The sequence below is a fragment of the Megascapheus bottae genome, chromosome 1 (genome assembly GCF_031878675.1).
Source record: "Megascapheus bottae isolate mThoBot1 chromosome 1, mThoBot2.hap1, whole genome shotgun sequence".
In the NCBI taxonomy this organism is placed as follows: domain Eukaryota; kingdom Metazoa; phylum Chordata; class Mammalia; order Rodentia; family Geomyidae; genus Megascapheus; species Megascapheus bottae.
In genome coordinates this window covers 44,085,047-44,097,943 of record NC_143509.1, presented here as the reverse complement: position 1 = coordinate 44,097,943, position 12,897 = coordinate 44,085,047, and the positions used below count along the sequence as shown (strand labels likewise).

The 12,897-nt window shown below is 39.0% G+C and overlaps 1 protein-coding gene and 1 long non-coding RNA gene across 4 annotated transcripts in view; one reads left to right on the top strand and one right to left on the bottom strand.

Moving 5' to 3' along the window:
* The window catches only part of Vps8 (VPS8 subunit of CORVET complex), a 231,930-nt gene that overhangs the window by 43,799 nt on the left and 175,234 nt on the right, over window positions 1–12,897 (bottom strand). For 2 of the 3 annotated variants that reach the window (XM_090343220.1, XM_090343229.1), the window contains 2 exons: window positions 12,049–12,130; window positions 11,150–11,232 (listed from right to left, as the gene is read on the bottom strand). The exons of the other annotated variant lie outside the window; for it this stretch is intronic. In XM_090343220.1, the coding sequence (XP_090199346.1) occupies window positions 11,150–11,232; window positions 12,049–12,130 (165 nt within the window). The remainder of the gene's footprint in view (window positions 1–11,149; window positions 11,233–12,048; window positions 12,131–12,897) is intronic. 3 annotated transcript variants of the gene reach the window in all.
* LOC150069039 (uncharacterized) overlaps window positions 4,098–12,897 on the top strand; it is a 57,970-nt gene continuing 49,170 nt past the window's right edge. Inside the window, exon 1 of the long non-coding RNA XR_016537376.1 lies at window positions 4,098–4,157. This is a non-coding gene — a long non-coding RNA (uncharacterized LOC150069039). The remainder of the gene's footprint in view (window positions 4,158–12,897) is intronic.

Below are 12,897 nucleotides of genomic sequence, written 5' to 3'. Positions count from 1 at the left end.
TATAGTCATGTAAGTCAGGTAATGAGTGTATTTCTTTTTTAACAGTGTCACCTTTTCCCTCATTTTCTCCCACTTTTTTTTCCTCCTGATCCTCTTCCCTTGAAAGCTGTAAAATTCAGTTTCAACATAGTGTCTATTGAGTGTCACTGCTGCATTTATTCACCCTTTGTCCCAAAGGGTGTACTCCCTTTGGGGCCAGGAGTTTGGTAGAGTGTTTGCCTAGCATGCATGAAGACCCGGGTTCGATTCCTTGGTACCACATACTTAGAAAAAAGCCAGAAGTGGTGCTGAGTGAGGCTCAAGTGGTAGAGTTCTAGCCTTGAGAAAAATCCAAGGACAGTCCTCAGGCCCTGAGCTTAAGCCCAAGACTGGCAAAAAACAAAACAAAACAACAACAAAAAAACAGAGGGTGTATTCCCCTTGCCCTCCCCCAAACAGACAAACTTACATATTGGATAAATGCGTATATGTTATTTGAAATTGGATAGGGAAGAGGGGAAAACAAGATGAGGGGTGGGGGTGGGGGGGAGGGAAATGGGGACCAAGACATGAGATAGGGTATCAATGTATGTGAAGTAATGCACCTTGTAACTGTTGAATATAATGTAGCCCTTTTATTAATTACAATAAAAATATATGAAAAAAGAAAAAAGGTACAGAAAAAAAAGAGACAAAGGAGAGAAAAACAAAAATAGGAACAAAAAGTAAAATAACAAAAAGCCTCCATATCCTGGAGGTCACTGTGATGAACATCATTTTATATGATCATATGCACATAGCTATTGAGCCTTTGTGATCCTCTCCTAAGAATATCCTCTTTTGATCTCACTGTGTGAATGTTTATAGCCCTGTTTAATTAACCATGCCTAAGTATAATTTTTTTTGTCTTTTACTATCCATAATGTTTAATTGTAGATTTATAGGCACATTCTAATAACTACAAATGAGGGAGACCATGCAACTATGTTTCTTTGGGTCTGGCTTACTTCGCTTAATATATTTTTTTCCATCTTTCCATTTCCTTATGAATGGTGCAATAACATTCTTTCTGATGGAAGTATAAAATTCTATTATGTGTATATACAACATTTTCTTGATCCTTTCATCTGCTGAGGGGCATCTGGATTGATTCCAAATCTTAGCTATGGTAAACTGGCACAAGAATAGGTCTGAGAGACAGGTCTAAGACAGCCTCTTCAATAAATAGTGCTGGCAGAATTGGCTATACATGTGCAGAAAACTGAAGCTAGATCCTTATTTTTTTTTTTTTTTTTTTGCCAGTCATGGGCTTGAGCTCAGGGCCTGAGCACTGTCCTTGGACTTTCTCAAGGTTAGAGCTCTACCACTTGAGCCTCAGCACCACTTCCAGCTTTTTTCTATGTATGTGGTACCGAGGAATAGAACCCGGGTCTTCATGCATGCTAGGCAAGCACTTTAACCACTAGGCCAAACTCCCGGCCATGAAGCTAGATCCTTATATATCACCCTGCACCACAATCAATTCCAAGACCTCGATGAAGGCCAGCTACCATGAAGGAAGGGATAGAAAAACACTAAGGTTCCTAGACACAGGTTAAAACTTCCTAATATCCAGAATCACAGCAAATCAAAGAAAGGCTACATAAATGAGACTGTATCAAACTAAAGAGTGCATGGCAAAGGATACAGCAAGGTAAATAGAAAGCCACAGAATAGGAAAAGATTCTTACTAGCTATACATCAGACACGGACCTCATATCTAAAACATACTTAGAGCTCCAAAAATTAATCCCTCTAAAAACAAACCCTCACCATTCGTAAGTAGGCTAAAGAATTAAAAAGCAATTTCTCTGAAGAGGAAGTAAGAATAGTAAATAGACAAATGAAGAAATGTTCAACATTTCTGGCCATAAAAGAAATACAAATCAAAACAACATTGAGATTCCACCACATCCTAGTTAGAATGACCATTACCAAGAAAACTAACTAATGCTGGCAGGGGTGTGCCCAAAAGGGGACATATTCACTGCAGCATTGTTTACAGTCAGTATATGGAATCAACCTTGAGATGTTTTAAGAGGTTGAATTCTGCTGGGTATCCATGGCTCACACTTCTCAGGAAGCTGAGATCTGAGGACTACAGTTCAAAGTCAGCCTGGCAGGCATGTTTGTGAGACTCTTATCTCTAATTAACCATCAGAACTCAAAGTGATAGAGCACTAGCCTTGATCAAAAGAGCTCAAGGACAGTACTCTGGCTCTGAGTTCAAGCCCCACACCACCACCAACAACCAAGTTAAACTCTGAGGAAAAGAAGAACTTTATTTGCTGGCCCTGGGGCTTGAATTCAAGGCCTAGATGCTGTCCCTGGCCTCTGTGCTCAAGGCTACTGCTCTACCAATTGAGCCTCAGCACCCTTTGAACAGTTTATTGGAGATTAAAGTCTCATGGACTTTCTTGCCTGGGCTGGCTCCAAACTGCAATCCTCATATTTCAGCCTCCTGAGTAGCTAGAATTACAGGTGTGAGCCATCAGATCCTGGCAAGAAGAACTCTTAATAGGTCATTTCTATATTTACTTCAGTACATTTTACTTTAATATACATAATTTAAGAGCAAAACCATGAAAACCACCTCCTGCTGGTAGAACATCCAAATTATAGAATGTAAAAGTAAGCTCAAGGCTTGCAACACAGCATGGGCACAATCTACTAGCTCTACAAATTAGTTTTCAAAGATGTCAGCTAGATTCTTCAGCAATGAGTAACTGCTGAGGTTTCTCTTTAACTTGTTTGTAAGCTATGTGGGGGGAAAAGAACACACTGGGTATCATACATAAAAATTTCCAAAAGCATATCAGAAAGGGGTGATTACTATTTTCCTAATGTTTTCTGGTACTTATTATAGTATATATGTAAGTGTTTTGCTTTAATTTTTTTTTGCCAGTCCTAGGGCTTGAACTCTGTCCTTGGGCTTTCTCAAGCTAGAGCTCTACCACTTGAGCCACAGCACCATTTCTGGCTTTTTTCTATGTATTTGTTACCGAGGAATCGAACCCAGGTTCTCATGCATGCTAGGCAAGTACTCTACAGCTAGGCTAAACTCTTGGCCTAAAGTAAACATCTTTACTAATGGATTATAACTTTAAAATTAAAAAATGCCCTATATAGAACAGTATATGAATTATTTAATTTCCTTCAATAAGAAACTCATAAATGGCTGGGTGCTGGTAGATCACAACCTCCTAGCTACTCAGGAAGTTATGAGCCAGAAAGTTGCAGTTTAAAGCCAGCTTGGGTAGTAAAGCTTTTAAGATTCCATCTCTCTTATTAGCGAGCAAAAACCCATGCTAAAAGCATGGTTCAAATGGTGAAAGTCAAGTGAGTGTGAGGTTTGGCTCCAGGTCAAAAAGAAAAAAAGAAACTAATATACAGCCGAGTAAGGTGGCTCACACAATCTTAGATTGGGAGGACTGTGATTAGAGGTAAGCTTAGGAAAAAAGTTCACGATACCCCATGGGTGCATCTGTCATCCCAGCTATGAAGGGAGCATAAATAGAAGGATTGCAATTCAAGCCAACCCAGGCAAAAGTGAAACCCAATTTGGAAAATAATGAAATCGTAAGAGGGCTCGGAGTGTGGTTCAAGTTAGAACACCTACCTAACAAGTGCATAGCTAGGAATACAGAATGATAAGCACTCACAATGAGCTGGAAATTTCTAACCAAAGAAAACTTGGCTTACAATATAATTCAGCAGTCACACACCTCAGTATTTACCCAAATAAGTTGAAAGTGCATTTGCACAGACCAGCTGTATGTAAGTGTTGGTAACAGCTTTATTAAAAACTCCTAAACTTGGAAGTAACCACATGTTCTTAGACAGATGAATGAGTAGAATGGATACTATTCAGTAATAAAAATGAGCTATCAAGCCACAAAAAGATATAGAAGAGTCTTAACTGGCTACTGATAAGTGAAAAAGGACATAATTTATTATCCTCCAGGTATAAGGAAAAGGCAAAACTGTAGATATAGTTACAAACCACAACAATGGTTTCTAGGAGATGAGGACCAAGAGGAGGAGTAGAATGTAGGGGAGGGAAGAATTCTGTATGAAACTCTAATGGACACATGACATGAGGCCTTCATCAAAATCCACAGAACTGTACAACACAAGTGGTGAGTGCTAATGTAAAGTATAGATACAGTTAATAATAAGCATCAACTTTGGGTGATAATTCCAACAAATGTGCCACACTGACATTAGATGCCAAAACTGGGCAACACTGGGGGGAGAAGAAGCTGTATATTAAATTCCCTGTACTTCTGGTGTAAACTTTTCTGTAAGCTTAATACAATTCTATAAATTAGAATAAATGAAAGTAATAAAACTTGAATGAAATGCTTGGCTGAAGCTGAGGCTTGTTGACTGCGGCACTGTGATGTAGGGCAGCTGGCTTTTTCCTTGAACACACCATTCATTGCCTCAAGATGAAGACCCTCCATCTCCTCCTTGGGGAGGTGGGGAGGCGGCAGAAAAGGGCAAGGGCAGCACTGGAGATGGTGGTAGCATTTCTCCTGAGCCGTCATTTTCAGCCCAGTACTTTACTCTCTTCTATTGCACATGGTATTTCTTTTTTTTATTAAAGAATTCATTAACATTGATTTTTACATCATATTTCAAATGATGTGTTTAGCAAACAAGTATTCAAGAAGGGAATCTCTATATACAATCATTGGCACTTAGTTTTTAGAACATAATCAAAATTAGGCTAAGGGTTTGTATATCATAGATACATATTAATGTATGTAATAAAACATTATGTCTATAGAGTCATAAGTTTTGATGTCTATGTAGTTGTGTTTATATTTCCCGTACCAACACATGGTATTTCTAAGACCCAGTTTCTTTTGTAACAGACTAATGATGATGCATGAATCTGGAGTAACCAACCATCTGGAAGGGCAGGAAAAGGCACCTCTGGGTTCTCAGCTCTCTTGAATGAGAATGAGAGTCTGTCAGTTTTTTTTTTTTTTTTGGCCCCTTTCTCTTTCTGGCCCCGCTCGCTCCGGCCCGGCTAGGCCCTCTTTCTAGCTCAGGCCCCGCTCGCTCCGGCCCGCTCGCTCTGGCCCGGCTTGCTTCCGCCCGGCTCGCTCCAGCTTGCTCTTGGCCCCGCTCGCTCCGGCCAGGTCCCGCTCGCTCCGGCCCAGGTCGCTCCCGCAAGCTCCTGGCTCTGCTCGCTCCGGCCCCTTCTCGCTCCGGCCCCGCTCGCTCCGGCCACCACTCGGTTGGGCTCTGTTCACTTCAGCTCAGCTCGCTTCTTTCGCTCCCTGTCGCCGTCGCAGTCTTGTCTCTGCCACTTTTCCGGTTTGGTTGTGTCTCGTCTCTGCCACTTCCGGCTTGGTTGTGTATGTGGGATACCGAGGAATCGAACCCGGGTCTTTGTGCATGCTAGTCAAGCACTTTAACCGCTAGGCCAAACTCCCGGGCCCTTTTTTTTTTTGGTGGGTCATGGGGCTTGAACTCTGTGCCTGGGTGTTTTCTCTGAGCTCTTCAGCTCAAGACTACTGGCCTACCCCTGAGCCACAGACCCACTTTCCATTTTGCAGTGATTAACTGGAGATAAGAGTCTCAGGTTCTTTTAGTGCCCGGATTGGCTTTGAACCACAATCCTCAGATCTCAGCCACCTGAGTAGCTAGGATTACAGGAGTGAGCCACTCTGACTTTTCAAATCACTTCATAAGGGTTTCACTGACAAAATTTACTAAGTTTTGACTTGTCATGAAATCATCAAAAATGTCATGTTTCCATTAATCTAAACCCCCAATGCCCATTGTTCTCAGACAGTAACCATTCTACATTCACTCCTTACAGACTGCTTTTCATCTACTAGAATTCTATACAACCAGAACTACGCAATATATATATGATCTCTTTGGCTTCTTTTACTTGGCTTAGCAATTTGGGGATCACCATGTTGTAGTGTGCCATGGACTTAATGCTTATGACCCCCTATTCCCAAACTGTACATTGAACCATACCATCGAGTTGAGAGAAGTAGCAGCTGGGGACTTGGGAAGTAACTGGGTCAGAAGGGGAGTGTTCTCAGGGTAGGACTAGTGGTCTGCTAAGAGGACACAGGAGAGAGCTTGCTTTCTCTTTTTTCCTACATCTATCTGAGTATTCAGTGAAGAGTGCAGTCATCTGTGAAGCAGAAAGGCAGCCCTCACCAAGGCTTAATTTTGTTGGAACCACGATCTCATATTTTCAGCCTCCAGCACTATGAGAAATAAGTGGTATTTATGCTAACTGGTCTACAGTATTCTGTTAAGAGCAGTCTGAATTGATGAAGTTATATGGTGTAGGACAATTTATTTCCTTTTATTTTAAAGAAGCAGCCCATTTTATGGGCATATAAATTGCTTATATGTTCAGCTTATGAGGGACATACGCTAAATAATACATTAAGTATATGCTTAAATATTTCTTATTGGTCACATGTCTCTCCAGTAGAAGAGCATGTATTTTTTTTTTTTAGGAATCATAGCCCTATATTGTTTGCTACTACTTTTTTTTAACCAAGAAGACATTATGTTACACATATTTATACTTTTTCATTATTTCATGTATTTTGTCTAGTTTTGGGAAAATCTGTTTCTGTTATGCCAACTTGGTCAGAAATAGAATTCCTTGATCCCTGATTCCTTAATCATTTAAGAAATATTATGTACCAGATGCATTTTTTATTCTTGTTCTATGCTGAGCACTTAAAACTTTTGCAATTCCCCAAGTGCATCATGTTTTCACTTCTGGAACTGAATATATGGCTCCTCTCCTTTCTCTTCCTTGTCTCCTTTAGGCTTTTTAAGATTGAGCTCCAACATCCAAGATTCCTCTGGGAACCTTTCCATACTCTCTTCTGTTTCTGATACATACTTTTACTAGGACTCCCTGACTATATATATTTTAGGAAACTCAGCTCCAGCTAAAATAAAGATACTTATTGGGAAGGATTAGGGTGTTCCATGGACCCAAGCAAGGGAATGTGAGAAGCCTTGAGAACTATAATGAGGACAAGGAGCCAACGCCATCACATTTTCTCTCTACCTTGTCTCCTTTTCTAGCTGAGGTGCCTTTTGAACACTCTTACATATTTTGTCCATTTTCTTCTTTATGTTGGTTATTTCATTATGACACTATTTCTAGTCCATATAATATAAAAGCAACTACAGTCAGTTCCTGAAATTTTTGCTTTAAATAAAAAGGGTCCCAAAGGGAAACTTAGGAATTTTTTCTCAAGTTCAGTTCTAAAATTTCCCAGAAAGGCCACTGATTGGCCCTGTTTATTCCAGTTGCCATCTGAATGAATCCACTGGAACCAGGAAGCCATATTATGCTCAAATAACCACACTTGGCATTACTGAATATAGAGATATAGACATGATAGCTACTCATGACAATTTGGAGCAGATAATCAGTTCTTAAAGGCAGTCACTATTGATTGGACACCAGTATTTTTAGCTACTCAGGAGTAGTATTTTTAGCTACTGAAACGTAAGGATCATGATTGTAAACCCAGCTAGGGCAAAAGTCAATGAGATATCTTTAGTTAAGCAGCAAAAAGCCAGAAGTGGAGCAGTTCTTTAAGTGGCACAGTGCTACCCTTGAGTGAAACAAAACAAAACCCTCAGAGATAGCTCCCAGGCCCTGATTTCCAAGCCCCAGTTCTGACACAAGACAAAAAAGGTGGCCACAATTAGTGAGCCTTGTGAACAGATGTATCAGAACATTTTCTGACTCACTTGAGAGCTTGTGGAGCAAGAACTATGCCTTTCATCTGCATGAATAAATAGCAAGAATAACTAGTACATTAATGACTAATTTCTCAAAAAGACAGGTCTGGGAACAAAGGAGAAAAGTTAAATGATATAATAAAAATAATATGGGGCGGTGAGTGTTAGCCTAGTAGTAAAGTGCTCATCTAGCATTCATGAAGCCATGGGTTCGATTCCTTGGTACCACATACGTAGAAAAAGCCAGAAGTGGTGCTGGCTCAGGTAGTAGAGTGCTAGCCTTGAGCAAAAAGTGTCTAAGGACAGCGCCCAGGCCCTGAGTTCAAGCCCCAGGACTGGCAAAAAAAAAAAAAAAAGAGAAAAAAGAAGAAAAAGAAAATAATGTGAATTAGAAAACAGAGTTTATAGCAGTCCAGGTGCTGTCACTAAAAACTAACTTCTTTTTCCTTAATTTCCGTAGGGCTTGAACTCAGGGCCTGGGTGCTGTTCCTCAGCTATTTTGCAGAAGGCCAATGCTCTACTACTTTGAGCCACAGCTCCACTTCTGGTTTTCCTGTGGGAATGGGGATTTTTCTGCCCAGGGTGGCCTTGAACTGCAATCCTCAGATCCTGAATAGGTAGGATTATAGGTATGATATACTAGTGTCCAGCTAGGAGAAATTTTTATTTGACTACCTAGTTTAGAAGATTGTTGTTCAAGATACATTGTACCTATAATCTGATTTGCTGGCCTGAAACTTCTTTGTACATTTACTTAGAAGAAAAAAAAAAGGTTGTTGTGAGCTTCATTTGACATATTATCTGTGAATGCACCTTGAAGAGACCAAAATCTTCGTACAAATAGGGGAAAACTATCACAATAATTATAAATATCAAGGAATTTAAGAAATAACAACTTTCAGTTAGCCACTGGAATTAGAAATAATGAGTGCCAAAATAACTTAAAATAAAAGTGGGTATTTAAAAATATCAAAAGGCAAACTGGGTATGGTGGCTCATGCCTGTAATTCTAGCTGCTCAGGAGGCTGAGATCTCAGGATCTCAGTTCAAAGCCAGCCCAGGCAGGAAAGTCTGTGAGACTCTTATCGTCAATTAACCACCAGAAAACCGGAAGTGGCTCAGTGGCTCACGGGGTAGGGTGGTAGCCTTGAGCTGAAGAGCTCAGGGACAGAGAGCCCAGGCTAAGTTAAAGGCCCAGATCCACCAAAAAAAAAAAAAAATCAAAAGGCTTCAAGATATGTGCTATAATGCAACTAAAAAAATCATATACTTTGCAAGGAAAACACAGGTTTTTGTTATCATTTATGTATTACAATGTATAGTAGTTAAGGCTCACCAGAAAGCAAAATATGACTCTCAAGAGAGATGGCTTCAGAATTTCATTTTTTCCTAATTTACTTGGCAAAGTGTTCCTGCCTCATGGAATATTATTTCATGTACAATTACAATTTTGCAATAAGTGTATTTTTAAAATAGATGACAGAAATCTTGAATATTGAAAACATTGAAGAATTATTCGATACATGATAGAAGCCAAGGGTAGCTTCTATAAATGTGCCCTTTTCTTTTTGGCAGTATTAGGAATTGAAGACAGGGCTTCATTTATGCTAAGCATTCTACCAATGAACCACACTTCCAGCCCTAAGCAAGCATTCATGTCAGAATACTATGAAATGAGAGAAGCAGCCTTTTTTTTTTTTTTTTTTTTTTAAGGCAGGCCTGGGTCTTGAACTCAGGGCCTGAGCACTGTGCCTGAGTTTGCCAGAGCTTTACGATTTGAACCACAATTCTACTTCCAGGTTTTTGTTTTTGTTTTTTTTTTTTTTTAAATGGTTAACTGGAAATAGGGTCTCATGGATTTTTCTTCCCAGGCTGGCTTCAAACTTCGATTCTCAGATTTCAGGCTCTTGAATAGTTAGTATTAGAGGCATGAGCTACTGCTCATGAGCAATGTTCTTTTTTTTTTTTTTTTTTTTTTTTTTTTTTTTTTTTTAATAAGCTCCCAAACACAAGGAAGAAATGTTTGGAGGACTTTTTTTTTTTTTTCTTTTTTTTTTTTTGCCAGTCCTGGGCTTGAGCTCAGGGCCTGAGCACTGTCCTTGGACTTTCTCAAGGCTAGAGCTCTACCACTTGAGTCTTACCACCACTTCCGTTTTTTTGTTTTTTCCTATGTGTATGGTACCAAGGATTCAAACCCGGGTCTTCGTGCATGCTAGGCAAGTACTCTACTACAAGGCCAAACTCCTAGCCCCTGACAGGGACTTTTTGATTAGATAAAAATTATAAAGAACAAGTGTAACCCTTCTATTAATTACAATAAAAATATATGGAAAACTTGTTTGTTAAACATGTCATTTGAAAAATGCTGTAAAAATCAGTGTTAATAAATTTGCTGTTCTTAAGGTACTATGTTATCGCTCATCTCCTTTGCTGTCCCTTGGTTATCTCATATTGTTACAGTATCTCACTTTGTTACCTGATATATCGGATATATTTGTATTTGGTTATTTGAAATTGGATAGGGAACAGGGGAAAACAAGATGGGAGGTGGGGGGAGGGAAATGGGGACAAAGACATGTGAAAGGGTATCAATGTATGGGAATTAATGCACCTCCTATCTGGCAAATATCATGTAACCCTTCTATTAATTACAATAAAAATATATGAAAAAAATATATGGAAAAAAAGAAAAAAATTATAAAGAACAATAGTTTTAGTGATTTTTTAAATGTGGCTATAACACTTGAGGAACGGGAAGACAAGATTGAATCTAAGTATAATTTCTGCTGTTCCCTCAAAAATGTTTTCAGATTTTCCTAAAAATATCTCAGTATATTTTTAGTGGGTGTCTTCATTGAAGTTAGAAAAGGCTCCTGCTTTTTTGCTGAAGAAAACAGGAGGTAATGATTTTTCCTACAAAGATTCTGGACAAAAAAGCAGACTAGAATTTAGGGCCAGTGATGAGTCTTAAATATAAAAATAGTTCCAGAATGCATTAGAAAAACTACTGACAATCTATGATTAGAAGTGCCAATTAACTTTATTTTTAGGTTACCTTTCTTTTGATCTAAAAAGTATGATCAGCTGAAATAAATGATAATTCTTTCCGAGTTAACACACCAAGGGGAAGGTTGTGTACCTGAATCCCAACAACAGAACAGTTTACACACCCTAACGGCAGGTTACAAGCTTCAGTCAGGCAAATCTACATCAATAAAATTTCAGGGAAGATTTAAGACTCAGAGTTGTAAGTAAGACATCTGGATGTCAAAAAGTAGCTGTTTTAAGCTCAAGACTCACTGAAAATGAATCTGATCTCCTGGAAAAACATTAGTTGAAATTAACAAACATTTAATTTTCTCCATTTGTAACTCACCTGTAAGATTCTTTGCAAGATTGATGGAAGAGCAATAAATGCTGCCATGCTATTGAGAACTTGCATAGTCAAAGATTTCAGAGCTGTTGTAACAAAAAGTTAAAGTTACTTTTGGTTTCCAGGTTTCTCTCTGAGTCAAGGGAAAATAGTGGACTTATTTAGCTTAGAAACTTAATAAGGAAAGTCTGAAATTTTAAAATTAAGTATTGGTAAGTTACAAATGTACTATATATATTCCAGATAATTTATCTAAGTGGAATTATTGAAAGAATTTTGAAATTTGGGAAGTTTTAAATCAGTACTACTACTACTACTACATGCTTTCACTAATAGAAAATAGGCAAAAGATGTCCTAATAACATGCTGGGGTATAGCTCAGTGGTACTGCATAAAACCCTGGGTGGGTTTTATTTCTCAGCATATGTATAAAATATAAACATACATAATATAAATATATAACAGCTGGGTGCCAGTGGCTCACGCCTGTAATTCTAGCTACTCAGAAGGCTGAGATTTTAAGATTGCAGTTCAAAGCCAGTTTAAAGCCAGCCTGTGAGAACTTTTTTTTTTGTGCCAGTCCTGGAGCTTGAACTCAGGGCCTGAGCACTGTCCTTGGCCTTTCTCAAGGCTAGAGCTCTACCACTTGAGCCTCAGTACCACTTCCAGCTATGTAAGAATTGAACCTGGGTCTTTGTGCATGCTAGGCAAACACTCCTGGCCCTTCGTGAGACTTTTATCACCAAACAATCACCAGAAAACTGGAAGTGGTGCTCTGGCTCAAGGGGTAGAGTGGAAGCCTTGATATATGTATATATATGTATATGTATATATATGTATATGTGTATATGTGTATATATATGATCAATGTCAGGTTGATGATGCAGCTCTGATGGATTTACCTTCAGAGTGGAGATGAGGAGTGGCTGAGCTGGACAGCTTCTGTGGGGCCATCATTGCCTCCAATAACGGAAACCACAGTGCCTATAATGTCAAAGGAAACGAAACAGAAACTGAAGTCCTGTTATTTTTTTCAATAATTAATATCAAGTTGAAATATAGTTCTCATTTACAGTTTCTTGGTAACAATTAGAAAAAGAGAAAACTAACAGTAAAACACAGAAGCCATTGGTAGAAGATGTTTCTTTACGATGTATCTTGAAAACTCAAGGAAGACTTGGAACTACTATTTTATGTGTCTCTGGAAAAGGTAGGGAGGTCAAAGGAGCCTGGAAAAGCTTCCCTCTATGTATCAGACTTTTTTTTTGTTTTTTTGTTTTTGTTTTTGCTAGTCCTGGGCTTAAGCTCAGGGCCTAAGCACTGTCCTTGGATTTTTCTCAAGACTACAGCTCTACCACTTGAGCCTTAGCACCACTTCTGGCTTTTTTTTTTTTTTTTTTGCCAGTCCTGGGCTTGAGCTCAGGGCCTGAGCACTGTCCTGGGACTTTCTCAACGCTAGAGCTCTACCGCTTGAGCCTCAGCACCATTTCTGGCTTTTTTCTATGTATGTGGTACGGAGGAATTGAACCCGTGTCTTCGTGCATGCTAGGCAAGCACTTTAACCACTAGGCCAAACTCCTGGACCCTGTATCAGACTTTTTTAAACGATCTATACAACCTCACGTTTCACAAAAGGGAATAAATAACCCTCATATCTACCCTTTCATTTTTTTATTCAACAATATCAAGCAAGTTTCATGAATAAAGGTTATCCAAAGATTTTTTTTTCCTACATCAAGAATTACTTTGAA